The following is a 21,277-nucleotide window of genomic DNA, read 5'->3' on the forward strand; positions in this document are numbered from 1 at the left end:
AGGGCTTGTCTTCATCTGTACAATTGGCCCTGCTGCTGCCACAACAGTGCCACTGGGATAGTATACCAAAACCTGAAGCACAGTGAAGGAGGGGCAGGAAGTCCTGACAACTTCAACTCCAGGAGGTGGGCTGCTTTAGCTCAACATATCTGTTGGGCATAAGGGGTCTTCCCTGACTCCCAGTTTAATTAGGAAGGGCCAAAGAGGGGCCCAAGGAGGCCTGAATCCACCAGTGCATGGTAATTCTGCCCCTGCATCCCAGCGGCAGCACTAGGCTTCACACTGAGAGGTCTGGACCCCAGAGGACCATTGGAGCAGGACCTGATGGACAGGCATGACCATGGGATCATACCTGTGGAGTCTATGGAAGGCCTCCCAGAGATAGGAGGGGAAGAGCAAAGGTCATAAACATGAAGGGATAAGACCCAGAGGCAACTGGACACAAGGATCTTGCTCCTACTCCCTAGCTATCATGGTGATGGGACAATGGGCAGAGCTAGAGTGGTTGGACATTATAGGAAAGGTGAGAGTCCCTGTCTAGAGGTTGCCCTTGGGGGTGAAGATATCTCCCATCAATCCTACTTCCCATCAACAGGACTCGTGATGTGGCTCTGAAACTCCTAAGATTCAGGTGGTTCACTGTCTTCCATGCTCTCTGGGACTTTGAGAACATGGTTACCCACCAGGACAGGGCCTGGGTATATGTGCAGTCTCTGGCACCTGTTTCTGCCTCCCTAATTGAATACCCAGTCATCCTGTGGAAACAGCCTGAGCCCAGCCCCTACCCACACCTCAGGCAGCCTGATGTGTTCTTGAAGACAGTCGTCCACTCAGCATCCCGGGGCTTGGAGTCCTCGTTGGGCTCTCGCTCCCAGCCCGAGTGGGGCACGATGACCTCATGGGTCAGCGTCTGCAGGCCATGGTCAATGATGACCATCTTCAGGGGTTCGTAGGATGACAGGTTCCAGAGTGTGCCTGCAGGGCGCCGCCGACCAACCATGCTGACTACTGGGCCCTGCCTCCCCTGGGGACTATGCTCAGGACCTGCCCCCACCCTTGTTCCCCAGTTCACATAGGAATTTTTTGTTTGGTTTGGTTTAGTTTGGTACTGGGAATTGAACCCAGGGGCACTTACCACTGAGCTACAACCCCAGTTCTTTGCAGGAGCTACCCAGAACTCGAAATCCTGTCTCAGTCTCCCAAGTAGATGGGATTATAGGCATAAGTCAAAGTACCCAGCTTTACACAGTTAATCAGTATAGGTTTTTTTTCTTTTTCTTTTTCTGGACTGAGGATTGAACCAGGGCCTTAGTACATGCTAGGCAAGCACACTAAGACTGAGCTACACTCTAGCTTGCACAAAAAGTTAGAAAATAATAAAAAGCCAGGAGAGGTTCTGGAAGACCATCCTGGCCTAGGCAAGATAAGCAGGCAGCACCTAAAGGTGGCTTCCAGCTGGGAGGGAAGAGCTGGGCTTCAGAGGGGCCTGGCATGTGTCATCTCTTCCTACCCATTCCTGCTATGTAGGTAGGTGGGACAAAGTTCCTGAGGCCACCAGGCCATACACAGAGATGGTCATGTGACCCTGCCTGCTCCTTCAGGTCCTACAAGACACAAACCCTACTACCCTACTATCATGGGGTGGGAACCAGGAAGGTGGGTCCTGGTACCAGCACCCCTGCCTATGGTAATAGAGACTGGGAATCTGTCACAGCATCTGGGCTGGATGCCCACTCCCAGGGCAAACAGTCCCAGCAGCTGGAATTCCTGACCTCCTGGGTGCTCTCCCCCAGGTGGCCTCACCCCTTGCAGGCTGAGCCTTGCTCTCCTTTCTTCCTGGGGGAAGTAGGCATGACCAGGTCCCACTCACCAGTGACCAGCTCACGGACCTCGTTGTCACGGGCTGCTCGCAGCAGGCGCACCAGAGCAGGCACACCGCCACAATCCCGGATTGCAGCCTTGTTGTCGGTGTCACGGCCATAGGAGAGATTGCGCAGTGCTCCACAGGCCCGGCGACGCACTTCAGCCCGAGGGTGGTCTAGCAGTGCCACAAGTAGTGGCAGTCCACGCAGCTGCCGTACACGTCTCTTGACACTCTCATTCTCAAAGCACAGGTGCTGCAGGTAGGCAGCTGCGTTGGCCTTCACAGGGTCCACAGGGTGCCGGAGCATGGCCAGCACTTCAGGTAGCTCAGGGTCCCGCCAGCGTGGCTCCTTTCGGGCACTGTCCACTGAGGGTGAGCGACGTACCACCCGGTCCAGGCTGCCCAGACTGCCCCGCTCTGGCTGGGCCAGTGGTGCCGTTGCTGCTGGGTACAGGGGCCGCTCATCAGTCAGTTCACCAGCATCATCTGCTACATCCTCATAGGCCCTGTTCAGGGGAGCAGGGCAAGTGAACATCTTTACAGCCGCTGCCAGCCCTACCCTCTGAGCTACCCATCACAGTATCCAGAAGACGATAAATGCCCAGAGCAGGGCTGGGCTGACAGAATCTATATCTCAGTTCTGAGCATGGAGTGGGTCCCAAAAGTCATGCCCAAGAATTGACCATGCCAAAAAGTCATGACCAAGCAAGAACTGACTCACAGTCAATGACAGAGCCAAATCCCAGCCAAAGGCCACTGGGGATGGGGAGTTTGCTCACTCCTATCACCAATCCTGCACTAAATGTGTTTCCATGTAATATTTTTCTGTGATAGTGGGTGGGAAATCTCACCCCATTTTGTAAGATCATCTGGCTAGTACCAGGAAGCAGGGGAAGTAAATGACTTTCCCTTCATGTGGTCATTCTAGTAGAACTATCTGAAGGGCATTCAGGCTACTAGCCTTTCAGAGTATGAGATATCCTTTGCTCTCAGTAGCCCCATGGGCTCTCATCAAACCCACTTCCCAGGGTAGGGACTGAGCTAGGAGGGTCAAGTAACTCACCTAGGGTCACATAAAAAATCCAGACCCAGGCTGTGATTATGTTCCCACTCTGCACATATAAGGCATATAGACAGAACCAGAGGCTGTGACAGGAAGGACTAGGGGCAATGGGTTCTAATTATTCTGGTACCTGGGAAAGACTGAAGCACAGGGATAGTCTGGGACCTTGAGCTCAGAGTAACACCCTGAATCTCTTGCACTTTGGTATTAACAGCCATCTGTTTGGAACAAAGCAGGAATCTGGCACTGTCACCAGCTTCTCTCCTGTCCAGACTAACATCTACCATCTCAGGGTCTGTCCTTGCTGCTGTCTTTGAGAAAAGTCAAGGCTGATCCAAACTAAAGTGTGCATGACTAACTCAGCCCCGGCAGCTTGACTGTGGAGTATTCTATGGCTTGGGTAGAGAAGGTAGAATTTCCAAAGGAGGCAGCCACATGGAATGGGGTGCTCACCTGGCACGAAGGCCCCGCCCACACTCAGCTCTTCTCCGTGTGGCTGTGCCGTAATCGGGCTCCAGCTCAGGGCCACCCTCATCGTCAGCGGCCAGGCTGCGTGTGTCATCCTCCAAGCCATAGGGCTCTGCCTGGAAACGCTCGGGCAGGGAACGACCACTTGATGGTCCAGGCTCAGGACCCACAGGGAAGGCCTCCCAGCGGCCAGGCAGTGTGAAGCAGCCATCACCAGGTCCTGGGCCAAGGGGGCCAGTGCGTGGGGGCCGTAACCCTAGACCCCGGGACAGGCTGCCATAGCTAGGGCCATCACGGAGCTCAAGGCCATCAGGAAAGCCATTCCCACTACTGAGGTAGGTTCGGGAGAGTGTGGCTGCTGGACCACCACCACGCAGTAGGAAATGCCGATCCAGAGGACCATCAGCAAAAGGGCCAAGTGGAGGGCCACCATCCAGCAGGGGGAGTCCATCTGGGCCCAAAGGCACCTGCCGTACTGTCCTCGTGGTCACTGTCTTGACAGTCTTGGTGACCTGGTGGATAAGCCGGTAGTGTGTGAGCTGGGCAGTCCAAGAGGCCTGGGCAGTACCCTAGCAGAGCCAGGGTGGCCTCAATTTTCCACCCAAACAGGCGGCCCCTAGGGGGCTGGCTCACATGCCCACATCACAAAGGGAGAGCCACGGGCTTCCTGGCTTACTTTCTTAACACCTGCACCCGCCATACCTTGGTTTCAGTGCGCCGGGTTGTGCCATCTTCAGATGTGACAATGGATACATGGGAGGTAGGTGTACCAGGGTCCTCCTCCACTGTCACTGTCTCCTCTAGCACCTCAGGTGCCTCCGGCATTGTGGCCAGTGATGCCTGGCTCCCTGGGCTCTGCTCCTGGGGAAAAGAGGCAGATATCAGGGGGCAGGACCTGCTGCTCATATGTCCCTGGAGTGTAGGTGCCTGGTTCCCCTCCTAGGGCCTCCTTGGGTTCCACTAGCAAATAAATAGCTTAGAGAGGTACAGGCCTCTCTGAGCTTCAATGCCTTGGCTATTGCAGGTTTTTCCAGGCCCGAAGAGATCCTAGATAGGACATGTAGGATGTCCTCCTGACATAACTTGTTACTCCTGGCTGGACCCTCAAGGTTTTGTGCAGCCTCCTCCCTATTGCACTCCAGAAGCCTGGAATGCATAAATGCATAAATGTTGGGGATCACAGTTTCAGTGGCACTGACTGTCTCCTGTGGCCACTCCTGGTCTCCTGCAAAGTCCAGCCAGATGCTCTTACAGGACAGAAATACCCAGCTTTCAGAATGTACTGTAGTCCAAAGCACCAAAATATCCTTGATCCTTCCAATTTAGACACTCTTAAAGGCATGGTCTGGCCCCACCTCAGGCCTATGTCTGGTGCCCCCAGCTGACAGAGATTCTAGATGTCATATCAGAGACCAGTGATAGTAGATTTGCACTACAGTCACCTTACCATCACCCTGCAGGGGGCACACAACAGTGAAATTCTAGGCAGGACAACTCTAGACTATGCCCTTCTGAGATCCATGTGCTAAATAGCTGGACTTGCCAGTGGGGAAGCTGAAGCTGAAAGAGGACAGGCCAGTTCTGCTCTGCTGAGTGGCATGGAGACCTAAGCCAATCTGCCTTTGGGCATATGTACCCCAGGGTTCCACCATACTTATGTCCGGGGATTGGCATCTACCAGGATGGGCAGGGGGACTGAAATCAAAACTGTTGTGGGTGGGCAAAGGGGAAGCACATTCCCGGGTAGCCAGGGACAGGTCAGCAGTTCATGCCTCACTCTGTGGCCCAGGCCTCACAGAATGTGCTCCCTGTTTGGGCCCCTTGAGGCCTGCACAGATCCTGAGCAGAGGTCCAGGGAGGGTTGCAATTCATACTGCACCTGCCTGGCTCCAGAGCTATACTCTGGCTGCGTGTGTCATCTTCAGAGGTACTCTAGGCAAAATGCCCAGGGCTGTTTTCAGGGCCTTCCTCCTGAGATCTTTGGCACAGGAATCTGCCTCACATCAGGGCCCTGTCCTAGGGGCCCTAATGCATGTGTGCAGAGGTCAGGGTAGGAGCCTGCACCAATATGTTAAGACAGTGCATCCCTCAGGATCAAGAGGAAGAGGAGAGCAATAGCACAGAATGCACTCCCCTCTCCCCTAGAAGCAGGTCCTCAGAAGGTAAAGAGATGAGATTATAGATGGGAAAACTGAGGTCTGGCAGAGGGGAGAAAGTTTACTCAGAACCTCACTATTGTTAGCCAAGGGATTTCAGGCACTTATCTGATAAGGAATCCTTTGAGTGACACCTTACCTCTTGGGAACAAGGCCTTGATGGGGACAAGGCCTTGATGGCCACCAGCCCAGTCTTACTGGAAAGTCTGCTGGGACCTGGCCAGAAAGAAGAGACCCTGTTCCCAGGGAAGAGAAACAGATTGAGGTCCAGAGTGGGGACAATTGGTAGTGTGCTGAGAGGGAGGCCTGGGCTTTTACCCCAAGGGCAATGGGGTAAAATGGGAAGGTTCTAAAGTAAAAGTAGGCACAGGGCAGCTATCCTTTCTAGCGCCTGGGCTTCCCCATGTGTATCTGGTAACTGCGTGTCAGGCTTCAAACTCTGTGCAGGGCCCTGAGATTAGTCACAGCTCTAGTGTGGGGCCCAAGAAAGAGGGGCAGAGACAAGGTAGAGGGGAAGAGCAAGACTGAGGAGACTGTTGCCAGTCATATATGGCCTCTTAGATTTTTATACATTAAACACAAGTAGAAGAGCTCATATTCCCTAGCTAGGTGGTAGGGAACTGAGCCCATACCAATCAGCTCACTCTGTCAAGTACATGCTGTTCATGAGCCCACCAACCCACAGACTCACCAGAAAGATGTTCCAGAGTTTGAGTCACAGAATGGCTTTGGGCATTTCTTTACCATAAGCTTCAGTTTACCTATTTGCTGCCAGGTCTGAGATCCCCATAGTTGGGAGATGGGGGAAGGACATTGTGGTACCTCATTACCAATCTGTGGCCCATCTTCCTCCTCCCAAGTTGGCTATGGTGAGGGTCTAATAGTGCAGAGTTAGGGTGAAAGAGTTAGGAGAGCAAGGGCCCCCAGCCATCAGTGGCAATTCTGTAGTATCACCACTAACATTGGGGATCAGCAGCAAGGCAGCGGGATCCCATGGACCCAAGAGTCCCTGCTGGCAAATGACCTCAGGGAGCTAAAAATGGGCAATGACTTCATCCAGGCAGGTGGAAGCATGAGTCAGCTGGCACTCAAGGAAAAGCCCAGCCCTGTTACACATGCCTAGGCACACACAGACAGGGATCTGGAAACATGCACAGACACATGTACCTGATTCCTCAGGCAGGAACATGTGCATGTCCATAAGTATATGAGCACCCAGCCTAGTTCACAGGTCCAAACATATAAATTTGTGGCACCTCTAAGAACACCCAAAATGCACAGTACTACTATTCTCAAAGGCATATGCTAGAATACCTGTATTCTCATGTCTTCCACTGGTTTATCCAGACCCTTACCCATGTGGGGCCTCGAGATATGCTTTCAACATACAAGGACCAAGACACAGACTCTCAGAGCTGGCAGCAAATAGAGAAACTGAAGCTTATAGCAGAGGGATGCCCAGGTTAACTCCATGGCTCAGGCCTCTCCAACATCTTTATGGAGGATCTATAGGATGGTGAACTAATGACCAGTATACATTTGACAAAGGGGGCTGAATGGGGTGCCTGGTTCCCTGACTGGCTCCAGTGTCCTATTCTGGTGTTCTACGATTCACATCTGTAAGCCCAGACTGGCCTGCAGGGAACCCAGTCCTGCAGCCTCACATTACCTTTGTCCTAGACCTGATTCTAGTCTGTTCCCCTCTATAGCCCAGACATTGGCACCATGCTGGACACAACACCCCTCTCCTCCCCTACTCCTTATGTCCTGCCAATCATTTATCGTCACCTCCTCCTTGGTTCTGACTTTATCCTTTCACCTCATAGAAGGACCATGTTCTATGGGGCTCACATTCATCCTGGGGCTCTCCCATCTATGGTACAGCAGGTCTATAGCTTCTGGGCCTGGCTTGGAGAGGGGCTGCAGCCCAGATCTGGGGTTTCCTATGATTTCCCTTGGGCCTGTAGAAGAAGCCAGAGTGTCTGATGAGGCAGACCCGCCCACTACCTCTCAATAGGATCCCTGCAGACACAACTGAGCACAGCACAAGCGCTTTGGGCCCCAAGAGGCGTCTGCCTCTTTGGGGGTTGTTTTCCTCATACAGAGATTCCGGAAACAGGTTGCCAGTCCAATCTATATAGCCAGATACAAGAAACATAGGGGGTAGAAAAGCAAGATGTAGATCAATGCTCAAAGGTCTATGAACTTTATAGATACACACCCACAGTCTGTATCATGAAGAACAGACTGCAGAAGTGGGCTGCCCACCCTATGCAAGGTCTGCTGGGAAACACTGGGTACAGGTTAAGGTGAGAATGTACACTGAGAGACTACAACTCCTGGGCCAAGTCTCCAGAGGGCAAGCAATGGCTACCCCTGGATGGATAAAAAATTGGAAAAATAATTGTTCTGAATCCCTCAGTATGACACTTCCAGGTGGAGTACAGGACAAGTCAGGCTGATATCTACCACGAGGCATCCAGACCTTGGCCACCACAAAGTACCCTCTCCTTTGGTGCCCATGGCCGCTGAAGGTTGACCTTCCACAGTAGCAATATACCTGCCAGGGTGTGGCCCTAGACAAGTGGGCTGAAAGGCCAAGGGAATCTGGTGTCCAGCAGGCTGGGAGAGCAAGCCAGTCACCTAACCCAGTTTCCCTAAGCCTAGACCTCAGCTACACTGTACCCACAAATTCCTCCCTGGTCCCTCCATTTCTGAATCAGTCAGTAGCCAGACCCCCAGAGCCAGAAATGCGTAACAGACAGAAATCTGGCTGTGGGAGACACTCCTCCTACCATAAAGGGTCTTATGTGGGGTTGCTCCTCTATTCAGCCTATTTCCCAGACTATTACTGAATCTTACTTCTGAGCAGAGTACAGGCTGCTCACCTGCCTTCCACTCTATTCAGTAATGGGAGGCGACCAGCCCCGTTTTCCTCTGAGACCCCTCCTGCCTCCACACGTGGGCAGGACCAGCTTCCACCTCTCCTCTCATGAGCGTTGCTGAGGCAGAGCTTCCATTAAAGCTCCAGAAGCTCTTTCTCTCTCGTAGGTCCCCAGAGTAGGAGCCTGCGCAGGGGTAGAGAGGGAAGGGAAGGGAAAGGGAGGGTGCCCCAAGGAAACAGGAGGCCTGGTTGGACTCCCCTCTGCAGACTCAGTCAGCCTCCCTCTGCACAGAGAAGGGCTACTCAGGGAGGCCCTGGCCCTCTACCCGGGTACCCCACCACCTATCTTGGTGCTGGCTGAGATACAACCAACCAGCTCAGGTCCTGGCTCCTTCTGAACCCAGGGTCACCTGCCTTGGGACACCGCGCGCTAGTTCTGAAGACCCAGAGGCCCCAACCCATTCTGCACAAACCCAGGGTAGTGTGCTCACTCCTGCCACCCCGCCTGGCCCTGGGTCCCGCGCAGCCCAGCCGGGAGATCAGACAATAGCTGCTTTGGGCCAGCAGCTCAGCGTAACAAAAGCAGGTCCTTCCCGGGGAAGGCCGGCGCCCCGCCCTCCGGTGGGGCTGGCCCCAGGATGGTGCCCTCGGCCTGGTGCCCTCGGCCCCCGCCCGGAACCGAGTTCCCTCCAACCTGTCTGAGTTCGGCCGGCATCGGGCCGGGGGTTCTGGGGGCGCAGGCCTGCAGGGGCGGCGGCAGATACACCGGGCTCGGCTCCGGTGCCTCTGCCGCTTGGGCTCAGCGGACTCGCTCCCCGCGGGGGCGGATCTGGCGGCGGTCACGGTGAGCAGCCAATCGGGCGGGGCCGCGCCCAGGCGGGGCGGGGCGGGAGCCAGAGGAGTGGGGTGAGGTTCAGCATTCTACTGTCCGGGGCGGGGCTCTGCAGCCAGGATAGGCCCGGGTGGTCCCCAGGTCCCTGGCAGCTGGTCAGAATTCTCGTCCCTCCCCCAGGGGGTGGCATTTTCCAGCCGAGTGACTCTAGCCAAGTCCTTCCTAGGCTTCGGTTGGACTTCAGCAAATGAACACACACACACCCTTTTTACAGACGGAAAAACTGAATTCAAAAGCCAGCATCTTTGGCATAATCCACTTATCCTGGTTATGATTCCGTTTTCCCCTTCTAGGCCAATAAGACAGTAGTTAAGCATTGTTAGCGCTGCAAGTTCTCTCAGATCTAGTCCCAGCCCTCTGCCTAGCCCCTACCCAGCATGGGCTTCCAAGAAAGGCCCTCCCACAAAGCTCAATGGGGACCTGGCGAATGGTCTTTCCACAGGCCTACTTTATGTTTTGAGTTCTCTCCATCAAGAGACCCTGTGTCTTCCCACCCTTTGAGGTGTCAGAGTGCGTCAAATATTGGGGCAGGAAAACAACTCTTGGGTAACCTTGTGTAAAAATCTTAATCCCTTTACCAGGTGAGGTGGCACAAGCCTGTAATTCCAGAATCGCAGCGACTGGCTGAGACAGGAGGATTGCCAGCCTCAGCAACTTAGTGAATTAAATAAAAAATAAAAAAGGCTGGAGATGTGGCTTAGTGGCTAGGTGCCCCTGGGTCCAATCCCCAGTACCAAAACCAAATCAAACCAAACCAAAATCCAACCCTCAAAAAAACTTAATATCTTGATCTTGAACCCTCAGAAAAAGTCCTAGGGGCTGAACTGGCTTCAGACCCTCTGTTTCTGATCTACTGGGAAGTGGTGGATGAAGTGAGGGGATCAGAGTTGCCAATTAGGGGTTCTCTATCCCATGGAGTCCCCAAGCAGCCACACCTAAGGAGTCTGACTCTGTTTGGGGGAAACTTAGGTGAAGGGGAGGGAAATTCAGGAGAGGGTCAGTGAGGGCGACCTTCTTGGGTCATTTCCCACAGAGGCAAGCCAATGGCTCCTGCATCATGAATGACAAACCAGGTTCTGATATTAACAGAGCTGGGGCCAGCCCACAGAGGCTTTGGGGGTACTGCAAGAAAGGGGCATAGGCTTGAGCTTCCTGCCTCATACCACCCCTGGCTTCCACAATATGCCATGTACAGAGGTTATACTTCCAGTAAGCTCAAGCACTTTCAATGTCCACTATGTGCCACTTTGAGCCTCAGTTTCCCTACCTAGACAGGAGTGAGTTGACTTTACCACTGGCCTACTGCATCCTCCATTCATGGCTACCCAGGCCAGTGAGAAGTATACACTGCTTTAAGGGAATGTGGCCCTGATCCTGAATTAAGGCCGGTTTGGTCTTCTCCCCAAATGCACCAGTTGCTAGTGCCCCAGCCACAGGCCATCTTGCCTGGGCCCAAGGCAGGTCCAATGGCCCATCTGGCCAGGCCTTCATGGTACCCTTCCCACCTAGGTGAGGATCAGCCCTGCTCTAGCTGAGTGTCTGAAGGGCAGGCAGCCAAGACCATGGAGAATCCCAGGAGACACAGCAGCAGTAACTTCTAGCCTTGGTTCCATAGTCTTGGCCCCCAGCTACCTGTCTTGCCAGCTTTAGAACTCCAGCTCTGTCCCGAGATTCAATGATAGCTCACCCAGCACCTCCTGCTGGGATTAATCTGAGAAGTAGGTTTGGCATGGAGGCAATTGGGTCTGGCTAATCCAATGCCTCCCTGTGTCCCCATCAGCCTCATCAGTCCAGCTACAGCCCTGGGAACACATGTTGTCTCTGCTCCCAGCCTAAGAAAAAAGGGCAGGGTGGAGGAGAGGTCATGGCCTAAGGTCATGCAGGCTCAGTCCCCAGGAGGCCAGGGCAATTCCAGACTGTGGGAACATGTTTATGCCAGAGCATCGACCCTCTGAATGCCCTCTGTCCTCCCACACTACTTATCTGTGAGCTGTAGAACAGAGCCTGTTCCAGGCTGGGAGGGATAGACTGAGTGCCTGGTGTTTGAGGAGCACCCTTGGGGTCACAGGCTGCCATTGTCCCCATGTGGCTCAGCTAGGCATTCTATTCCCCTGCTAGAGTTTAGGGAACACCCTTTGGAACGCTTGAGGTTTGGAACTCTTTGAGTTCTTGTATTCATACTGATTCCTCTCAGTTCCAGGCTTCTGTGGGTGGTTATGCCACCTGCCCGAGACCACTCAGACCCAGATGCTTAGAAAGAGTTCCCCCAATGAGTTAGGGGCATTCTGAAGACATGCATTTGACTTTGACTGTGTACTTGTACAGGGCCATACATTTTATATGAGTGGATCTCATGAGTGGACAAAAGAACCATCACTCGGCCACTGTCAAGCAAGGCCAAACTCAGGGAGGGGTCACTTGCCCTAAGTTCCTCAGCCTGACACAGGCAGATTGTCACCAGACTCTATAGGCTCCTTGCGCTTCCTCATTCCACCCTCATGACCCATGGAGGTAAGGGAGATGTTGGGAAGGTCTAGGAAGTCTGACTCCTGTGGAGCCCTATCTGTTCCACTGGCTAGGAAATAGACAGGGCTTCAGACCCTCTGGGGATAGAAGCTGCCTAAAGCCTATTCTGAGGGCAATGTCCAGCAGGGAAACTGAGGCTCCCAGGTCACCCTCTGAGCTGTAGACAGAGCCTGGGACCTCAATCAAGCCTTCCCCTGGGGCTGACCTACCAGTGCATGCAATGAAGGAGAAAATCATGAAAGGGAGGCTCCAGAACAGGCAAAACCCTCAGTGTTACCAGGCTGCCCAAAGAGCTGCCAAGATCAGATCCTATCCACTGAATCCTGAGCATTCCCTCAGTGGAGTATGCTAATCTCAGGGTCAAACTGTATCTTGAACATCATTCATATAGTGCCTAGCATACCTAAGTGGCTAGCCAACATCCTTGGGATCTTTTCTTTCCTCTCCAAAAGCTCAACAGGTCTTATAACAAGCCATTGCATACATCAGAGGTTTGCTAGGACTCTTTGATTGATTCCCCAGTTGGCTCTTTTTACCCTCTCCCAGTCAGTGGGCTGTTACCTGCAGGACCAGCTGTTGCCAGGCCATTGGTAGGGGATGCCCACTGCCCACACCACTGCTGCCTACTCCAGGCTGCTGGGCATGCTCCAGCTGCAGGGCAACATGGCGCCGCTCCTGCTCCAGTGCCCGTGTCAGTCGCTCGAAACGGGCCTCCTGCTCCTTCACCGAGGCCAAGATGCTGGCAGCTGAGTGTACATTGTAGTCCTCCATGATAGGGTGCCAGCCAGCTGCAGGCAAAGCAGAGCAAACTAAGAGTGGTGTGGAACAGTGGCCTGATGAGGCCATCACAGGCCTCTTGCCTATGCCACTCACAGATCATGCAACTCACTCCCAGACCAGAACATTCAGCTCTCTGGAGGGAAGCTGCATTGATTAAATTCTAAATTAAAAGTCATTAATCCCAGGCCGGCTGGAAGCAGCTGGCTTACTCCCAGTGAGGACTGGGGCTCTGACCCAGGCTCCTCTGCTTCCTACCAGGTCCAGCAGAATCATGGACTGTGAGTGTCTTAGAGACTGCTGGGATGGGCAGGAAGAACTGGTGTGATGAGTGTCCACTATATCCTTGGCCCACAGCATATACCAGCTCATCCCTATTTCATGGGACTACCCCAGCCCCACCTTATAACAGTGGACAAGGCCAAGAAAGGGTCAGGGACCATCTGTAGCCACACAACTAGTGTACCAGAGCTGGTGCAGCCAATGGACAGGGAGTAAGAAGCCAGTCTACTATCGTAGTTGCCTAGAACACCTAGGCAAGTGACCTCTGCCTCAGCGCCCAGCAACCCTGGCCCAAGGACTATTGTCCAGCCTCCATTTGCAGCCACCCCAGCCTAAAATAGGGGCAGTATCTGTTTCATATGGCTAAGTGAAAACCTAGTGAAAGCCTTGCTGAGGTTCTGGCTAGGGCTACATGAAGTTTAGAGGCTCTGTGCCTATAAGTGGCCTATGTGTGAGAGGGCATAGGCCCGAACATCTGAGGCCCAATACTTGGGGAGGTCAGGCCCACCCAGCCCCTGGCTCAGCACTGCCCCCATGGGGTCCAGAGCCCCAGGGGAACAAACAGGGGCAATGAAGAGTTGGCATTTGCAGTGACAAGCCAGCACTTTTCCTTGCTGCTTGTTCTCTGGCTGACCAGTGTGTTTGTTTTTCATGGGCAATGAAAAGCAGACCAAGTATGCAGAGCTCAAACCCAGGCTCAGAGCCGCAGGCAGGGTACAACCATGTGGCCACAGTGCCCAGAGCTTGGTGCGTGGCTTGATGCCCAGTGCTATTTGGAGTCTGCTCCTGGCTGGTCCCACACAGCCCACTAAGGCCAATTCTGCTAGACCCCTTACCCCTGCACCAACATAGAACCTGAACTTAGAAAAGAGAGGCCTCTGTGTATGAATGCCACACACAATGACTGACACAAACAGAGGGCCAGGTCTGCTGCTCACTGGCCTGGATGGAGCCAGCTGCAAGGACAGAGCTCCTAGAGAGGAAGGGCCAGTGTTAGGCTGGGCCACATCAGTGATGGCTGAGTTGAGGACACAGTGTATTTCAAAGGTGAAATGATACTATGGGGCCTAGTCCCACCATGACACTTGAGAAACCAAGGCCCAATGAGGGCAAGAGACCAGCATAAGTCCCCACACCTGCTCTTCATCTCCCCAGCTCCTGTCACATAAATAAAATGGTCAATGTGACCTTGTGGGGATGCTAGTGTGGGGATAGGAGCTGTTAAATCAGCCATACCCTGAGAATGAATGGCACTATAGCTGGGAAAGGTGTTAGCCCCACTGGGAAGAGGGGGTTGGGAGTGAGGCACAATTTGGGTTCTCTGGCCACCAAAAAGCACAGCACAGGCAAAGAAGGAGTACTCTGTCCTGTGCACATCTTCCAGCACCCAGACCCAGTCAAGGTGTAGACACTAGGCCTTATAAAAGTATGAACTGAGACTGGTAGTACAAAGAGTGATGCTAGATGGGTATGGAGTCTTCCTGCCTGGGAGGAGACAAACAACCCAAGTCCTCAGCCATGTCTTGTTTGCTGAGTTGGCCCATCTCAGCTGAGACTTAGAGCCAAGAAGCAGAAGGGACCGAGACACTGCATGTGGGTAGCAATGATCAGGATCCATGGGACAACTGCTGGCCCGTGGGCAGGAGGCAGCTTTCTTCTCTCCTTGTGCCGAGAAAGATTCCTGCTTGACCTCCATAATCAGTTTCACATTTTCCAAACAAGAGGCCACTTTATGACAAATGTGCCTACCCATAGAGTGAATTATAAATGACAGGGACAACATTGGGCATGCCAGGAGTGACCATACATCAGGACCGTGTGAGAACACGAATATCCAGACCAGAAAACATTAGGAACCTTGTAGGTGGGTTGGTAAGGTCAGAGCTGAGATTAAATGTTGCAAAACTTAATTATAAAAGAAAAGTGACTGCCTAGTCCCAGCACAAAAGACACCACATGAGGGGCTGGGGTTGTGGCTCAAGCTTTAGAGCGCTCGCCTAGCATGCATGAGGCACTGGGTTCGATCCTCAGCACCACATAAAAATAAAATAAAGATATTGTGTCTACCTAAAACTAAAAAATAAATATTAAAAAAAAAAAGATACTGGCTGAGTGTTCAGTATTAAGCTAAGAGCATTCCCCCATGGTCTCAGAATGCTGCTGGACAGGGAGTTGCATGAGAGGCCTGGGTGGAAAAACAAGTGACTCCAGGACACACAAATTGGAAGTGGAAGACTAAAGGAAGAACAAATCACAGATGGGAATGTAGTGGGGAGGAAGGACAGACAAATGGGTGAATAGATGGACAGGCAGGTAGGGGATGGAGGGAGATAGATGGGTGAATACAGGGATAGGCAGGTGAATATGGGAAATGGACAAATACATAAATGGATGGATGGGTAGGTGGGGGAATACAGAGGATGGACAGACTGACGGGTGAATGGAGCAATGGATAGGCAGGTAGGAGAATGATGGTTTGACAAATGGGTGAAAGGATGGATGGGCAAGTAGGATTATGGTGGGTTGTAAATAAATGGATGAGAGGATGGTAGATAACTTGACAAGTAGATGGATTGGCAAATGGATGGATGGATGGGTAGGTGGATAGAAGGAGGGATGGGAGAATAGGAGGCTGGATGGAAGAGGGAATAAATGAGTGAGAGAACAGGTGTGTGCACAAGAGGATGAGGAGATGATTATATGAGACGAGGAGGGCTCCATGGAAGGTTGGAGGGAGGATGGATCAGGTGGGTGGATGGATAAAAAGATGAGTAAGAAGACTAGACAGATGGGCTGATTAGAAGATAAATAGATGGGGGATGAAGTAATAAGTGAATAGATAGTTGATCAAATGGATAGGGCACTGTGGTGGCAGGTGTGTAACAACAAAGCTTGCAACACAACTGGAAGGAGGAAGCCCAACCTCACATGCTCTGAGGCAAATGTGGTCAATGCTAGTTCTGTTGGGAAAGAGAAGACATCATCAGAGAAACCTCAGGATAGGATCTGAATGCTTCCCCTGAAACCAAAAATCCAATATTTGACGTCTTCTTGCTGACCCAGACATTCCTCCTCAGAAGGAGTCCAGCCAAAGCACTGCTCTGGAAAATCAAATTATGGGGCCCCAGTCCAATCTGGGTTGAGGAATTAGAGGAATTTCCTAAGGGTCAGGGCAGCAGGGGAGTAGGCAGCAGCTCTTGTCAGCCACATATCAGAACCCAGGAGGGAACTGGTGACATCAATCCTTCTTCCACTCCCCATTCTATACTCTGGCCATCTGGAGGAGAAGAACATGGTACCAGAAAGTAAACTAGCAGGAATTGAACTCAAGCCCAGTGGTATACAAGTCCATACTTTCTTCCTAGGACATTGTTGGAGCTCTGTCCCCCCACCCCACAAGAGACTTATTCCCTAATTTATTGGCCAGGCCTTCTGGGGACCCATCATTATCCCATTGCCCCTATTGGGATCATATGGTGCCCGAAGCTTCAGGGATAATTTCTGGTCAACCCCCAAGGATAGGCACTGTGCCCAATCTGGGAATAAGGCAAAGAAGTGCAGACTTGGGTAAAGGGTTCACACTGGGCAGAGTCCACTCTTGCCAGAGGCCAGGACTACAAGGTCTTTGGCCAGTCAGTGCAGACCATGGGGTGCCTGGCAGTGCTAGGGGAAGGCTGTTCTCAGTCTCTAAGCAATGGCAGAAACTGCTAAGGAAAGAGGAACCAGCAGGACTTAGAATAAAACATTTCTATACGTTAAAAAAAAAAAAGCACCAAATAGTATGGTCATTTTTTAGGAAGTGACACCTCTAAGAACAACACATGCAGTAAGCATTTTAGCTGGAATAACAAGCATTGGATTTACTTTTAGACTGTGACTTCAGCACAGTGGAGGCTGGTGTGGGGCATGTGGGACCCACTGCACTCCTCTTTCTACTTCTGTGCCTTTGTAATTTTCCACAGCAGAAAGCAGAAGAAAGTCAAGTACAGTGGTATAAGTCTTTAGTCCCAGTTACTAAGAAGACTGAGGAAAGAGAATCGCTTGAGCCCAGGAGTTTGAGGCCAGCTTGGGGAAACATAACAAAATTCTGACTCAGAGAGAAATAGAGAGAGAGAGAGGTGGGGGGGAGGGATGGGGGGAGGAGAGAGAAAAGGATAAGGCATACAGACTATCAAAACATAATTGACATGATAGAATCAAGTATTTTTAACATCTGGCAATAAAGTGATATCCTTAATCTGTAGGTGCTCTAACAAATCAATAAGAAAAAAAAAAACACAGCTGAAAGTGAAGAAGACATAAACAATGTGGTTGGAGGTAAGATTCACACACATACACATGCATACACAGGAAAGGACTACAATGATCTTTATCTTGAGGCCAGAGTGGTGGCTGGTGGTGGGGAGGGTCCCTTGTACTGGGGATGCTCCAGGACTCTCACACAGTTCTGCACATGCCCGTGTCCTACAAAGAACATGAGCTATGATTATAGTCGAACCTAAGTAAGAAAGGAGACTGCAGAGCTCAGTAACCACTCCTCTGAAAGAGTCCCCACCCACCACTAATGTGTAGGCTGTGCTTCAATAATGGGATCTCTGCCAGCTGGTGGATATGGCCATGATGATGCCTGAGCCACCTTGGAGCCTCCCGGACAGGTGGCACTAAATGGCATGCATGTGCTCAGTGACTGCAGTCATGTAAAATGTGCAGAGCAGTCAAGACAGCATGCAAAAGGGAAGATGTGGGGGGCCAGGGGAAGAGGAAGGGTCTTTCTTTAACAGTCTTCATTGTTTGTAGGATAGAAGGAATGGTCAGGTAACACCACTCTGGTTTCCAGGGAGAAGTGTTTCTACTAGAATGGCCCTGAGTACCTGGCTTAGAATGCACTCACCCTCTCTCCCAGCTCCTTTGATTGGTGGGTTTGGTGGAAGGCAATGACCATGCTCAGCTCAGGCCCTTCCTTTGTGGATTCCACCTGCCTACAGAGAGGTTCTGCCATCTTCTCTTTTTCCTTTGGGAAGCAGAATCTGTGCAGGTGAGGGCAGGACTGCAGCATGGGGCATGAAGTTCAATTTACAGGGCTTATCCTATTGAGACCACATGGCTCTTACACCAAAGAAGTTGGAATCTTGATCTCCATGTGTCTAATTATTTTTTGTTTTGTTTTGTTTTGTTTTTGGTGCTGGGGATTGAATCCAGGGTCTTGTGCATGCAAGGCAAGCACTCTACCAACTGAGCTATATCTCCAGCCCATGTGTCTGATTCCATTGGGCATAGAGGGATGTTTTTTAAATTGGCCTTTATTAAGAATCATTGTTGGGCTAGGGATGTGGCTCAAGCGGTAGCGCACGTTTGCCTGGCATGCGCGGGGCACTGGGTTCGATCCTCAACACCACATAAAAATAAAAAATAAAAACATTGTGTCCACCTAAAACTAAAAAATAAATATTAAAAAAAAGAATCATTGTTGTCAAAAAGTATCTTATTAAAAAAGGAAAAAAAAAAAAAAAGAAAGGCGGCTGAATGTGGTGGCACAGGCCTGTAATCCTAGCAATTTGGGAAGCTGAGGCAGGAAGATCACAAGTTTAAGGCTAGTCTCAGCAATTTAACAAGGCTCTAAGCAACATAGCAATACCCTATCTCAAAATAAAAATTAAAAGGGCTGGGAATTTAGCTCAGTGGCTAAGTGTCCCTGAATTCAATTCAGGTACCAAATAAAGAAAGAAAGAGAAAGAAAAAAGAAAGTAGAAAAAAAAAATGTCCAGAAAGCATGGAGGCCAGGAAATTAAGTTCCCCAGGGGCCAGGGCAGTGCCCACAACCTGCAGCTTGGGGGATGCAGCAGGATTTTCATGCAGCCAGAAGAGCCATAATCAGATTCAGTGTGGAAATTAGATTTCCCAAGCAGAGGAGGTATGTCACACTGGACCACAGTGGGGGTGGGGTGAGGGGAGACGCCCTGTAGTGATTACCCAGTATATTTGCTGATCACATGTAGAAGGGCTCCTATGTGCAAGTGAACCCTTTGTGGGTTCTTCTGTATTAATAGGCACCCTAGGCCAAGGGCAGGGCAGGACCAAGGCAGGGGCTTCTGAACAGGAAGTCCTGGGGGGATTAAGGGGTATGGGAGGGCTGACATAGGAGGCTTAGGGTCAGATTAAGGCAGGACACACTGGGGGGTCAGGGACATGGTGGGCAAGCAGATGGGGCTTGTGAGTATTCCAGTGTTTGTCTTCCTCCATAAGAGGCCTGAACCACAGGGAACCACTTCTGGATCCCATGCCACAGACACCTGATCTCTGTGCCAACTGCACCCTTCGAGTCTTTGTTCCTTGAGACTCGCATCTCCATGAGGACGTAGGGATCAAGGGTGGACAGGAGTTCCCCCGACCCTAGGTTGAGATTTAGGGCAGTGCTCATTCTGGCCCCTTCTGTGCCTGACCTAGACTCCAGCTGCAGCCAAGTCTACCTGAATTGCAGATAGACCTAGGGGCAGTAAGGACCCACATCCTCTGGGGTCTCTGCAGCAACTGACCTGGGGCAACTCTAAGGGCCTAAGGCCCCAGGGCTGGGAGCTCCAGGCACAGAAGTGTGGGGGCTACCAGCATACAGTATCTTCTCCCTACATATTCAGCCTACCCACTTCATCTATGACAACAAAGCCCATGGAAGTTGAAGGGACTTGTCCCCTAAGATGTCTCATCAAGTAGGATCAAGCATGGTGATGGTGGCAGCCATTGCCTCTACTCCCTCCCCTGACAAATATTCAGCCTGCAAGGTGCATTATATGGCTCATCTTCACATCTCAAGGAGATAGGAGCAGTGTGGGGGGTTATGAGGTCCCAGGCACATAGTTGAGCCCCACTTTCTGTACTCTGGGGTTGGGTGGAGATAAAAGCATTCCTGAGGAGGGATCTGAAGCTCACTGCAAGGCTGAGACTAATCACAAACAAGCACAGGGCTTGGGAACCCCATTCCTACTAACATTCAGATTGCCTCACTGAGGCCCAGTCAGCAACAAGTGTCCTGACAGGCAGAGGGGCTGTAGCTGGGCAGGTGCAATAGTTACCATGCTGGCCACTAGCCTGTGTGAACAGTGTCTTAGGCCTGGACCCCCCCCCCGCCCCCGCACCACACACACACACACACACACACACACACACACACACAGACGGTGGGTGGACCCCTTCTGCCAGGCCCCTCCATCACCATGGCAACACCCAGGCTTCTCTGGAAGGACAGAGTGTCTTTGTGTGACACAAAGCCCCTTTGAGGGGTAGTAGGGGTGCAGCCCCTAGAAGCCTATGGCCAGAAAGTCTCTGGGGAATAAGGGAGGCCCTCCTGGCCCAGCCTTTCTTCCCTGGTTTGCAAAGCTAAAGCAGCCATGGTGGGAATGCCTGATGATTAGGGGATGGATCAGGTACCATTTGCTCCAGCTGCCCATAAAAAGGTTCCTGGGCTTCACAGCCCAGGAGATACAACAAAGGCCATGGGCCTACTCACTTTCTCACACATTCTTTTAACAAGGAATGATTTCTTATTTGATGATGGGAAAGACCTTTGCAGGGGGAACTTGTGCTTGATGAGAAACACCTAGGACTGGTTACAGGGACAGTGACGGGCTGGGGAACCAGTGGGAACTGGAAAGTAGGAAGTCATAGGCAGGTGAGCAGGCAGAGCCCAAGGCTTGCAGGTAAGGTGGAGGGAGGTCTGGCACCAGGTCTGTTTGGGACTGGTTATGGCATCTGGGCCCCACCCCAGCTCACTGTCCTCTTACGTCTCTTGTCTTGGCACTTCCTGCTGTAGGGAACCCTCACTTTGCTGGCCTTCTCTGGGGAGAACATGGCCCATCCAGCTGTGCTGTCTATAGCAAACTTGCTGGAGCCATAAACCCCAGGACAAGTCTAGACAAAAAGGAATCTCACCATGGACTGGCTTGATCCAGGGTCAGAGAAACAGAACTCTTGGGTCAATGCAGGTCCTGGGCACCCCTTAGCATGGTAGCCCCATCTGCAATCCCACTCCACAGTTGAGGCAAGAGGTGGCTAGGCCACATTTCAGTAGATCTCTAGTCCTAGAGCCCTTCCCTGTCCTGGCCTAAGGGTCCCTACTCACCCTAACTGCTGCTGACGAGGCGCTTGGCAGTACCCCTACATGCTGGGCTCCCTGCCCGGGAGGCCCTCACCAAGTGACCTCAGTCTGACCCACAACAGCTTTGCTAACTAAGCTACTGGTGGAGGGTCACAGGTCCTAGTGGCAGCAGGAGGTGGCATTGGCCCCAGAAAAGATCTGTCCCTTTGTGTGCAAATGGGCCATCCCCCAACCTGGCAATACCTCTGAGTCAGCAAGTGCTCTCTCTAGCTCCCA

The 21,277-nt window shown here is 52.0% G+C and overlaps 1 protein-coding gene across 8 annotated transcripts in view; it reads right to left on the minus strand.

Moving 5' to 3' along the window:
• The window catches only part of Arvcf (ARVCF delta catenin family member), a 50,866-nt gene that overhangs the window by 8,579 nt on the left and 21,010 nt on the right, over positions 1–21,277 (minus strand). For 4 of the 8 annotated variants that reach the window (XM_077796174.1, XM_077796176.1, XM_026401652.2 and 1 more), the window contains exons 3-7: positions 12,415–12,641; positions 4,098–4,256; positions 3,381–3,907; positions 1,871–2,370; positions 792–975 (exon numbers count right to left, since the gene is read on the minus strand). In XM_077796174.1, coding sequence (XP_077652300.1) covers positions 792–975; positions 1,871–2,370; positions 3,381–3,907; positions 4,098–4,256; positions 12,415–12,624 — 1,580 coding nt within the window. In that variant the 5' untranslated portion in view covers positions 12,625–12,641. Of the gene's footprint in view, positions 1–791; positions 976–1,870; positions 2,371–3,380; positions 3,908–4,097; positions 4,257–7,558; positions 7,665–9,129; positions 9,243–12,414; positions 12,642–21,277 lie in introns of those variants that run through there. The other 4 variants (XM_026401655.2, XM_026401654.2, XM_077796177.1 and 1 more) reach the window with 2 other exon arrangements.

Source organism: Urocitellus parryii, chromosome 3 (genome assembly GCF_045843805.1).
Source record: "Urocitellus parryii isolate mUroPar1 chromosome 3, mUroPar1.hap1, whole genome shotgun sequence".
Lineage (NCBI taxonomy): Eukaryota > Metazoa > Chordata > Mammalia > Rodentia > Sciuridae > Urocitellus > Urocitellus parryii.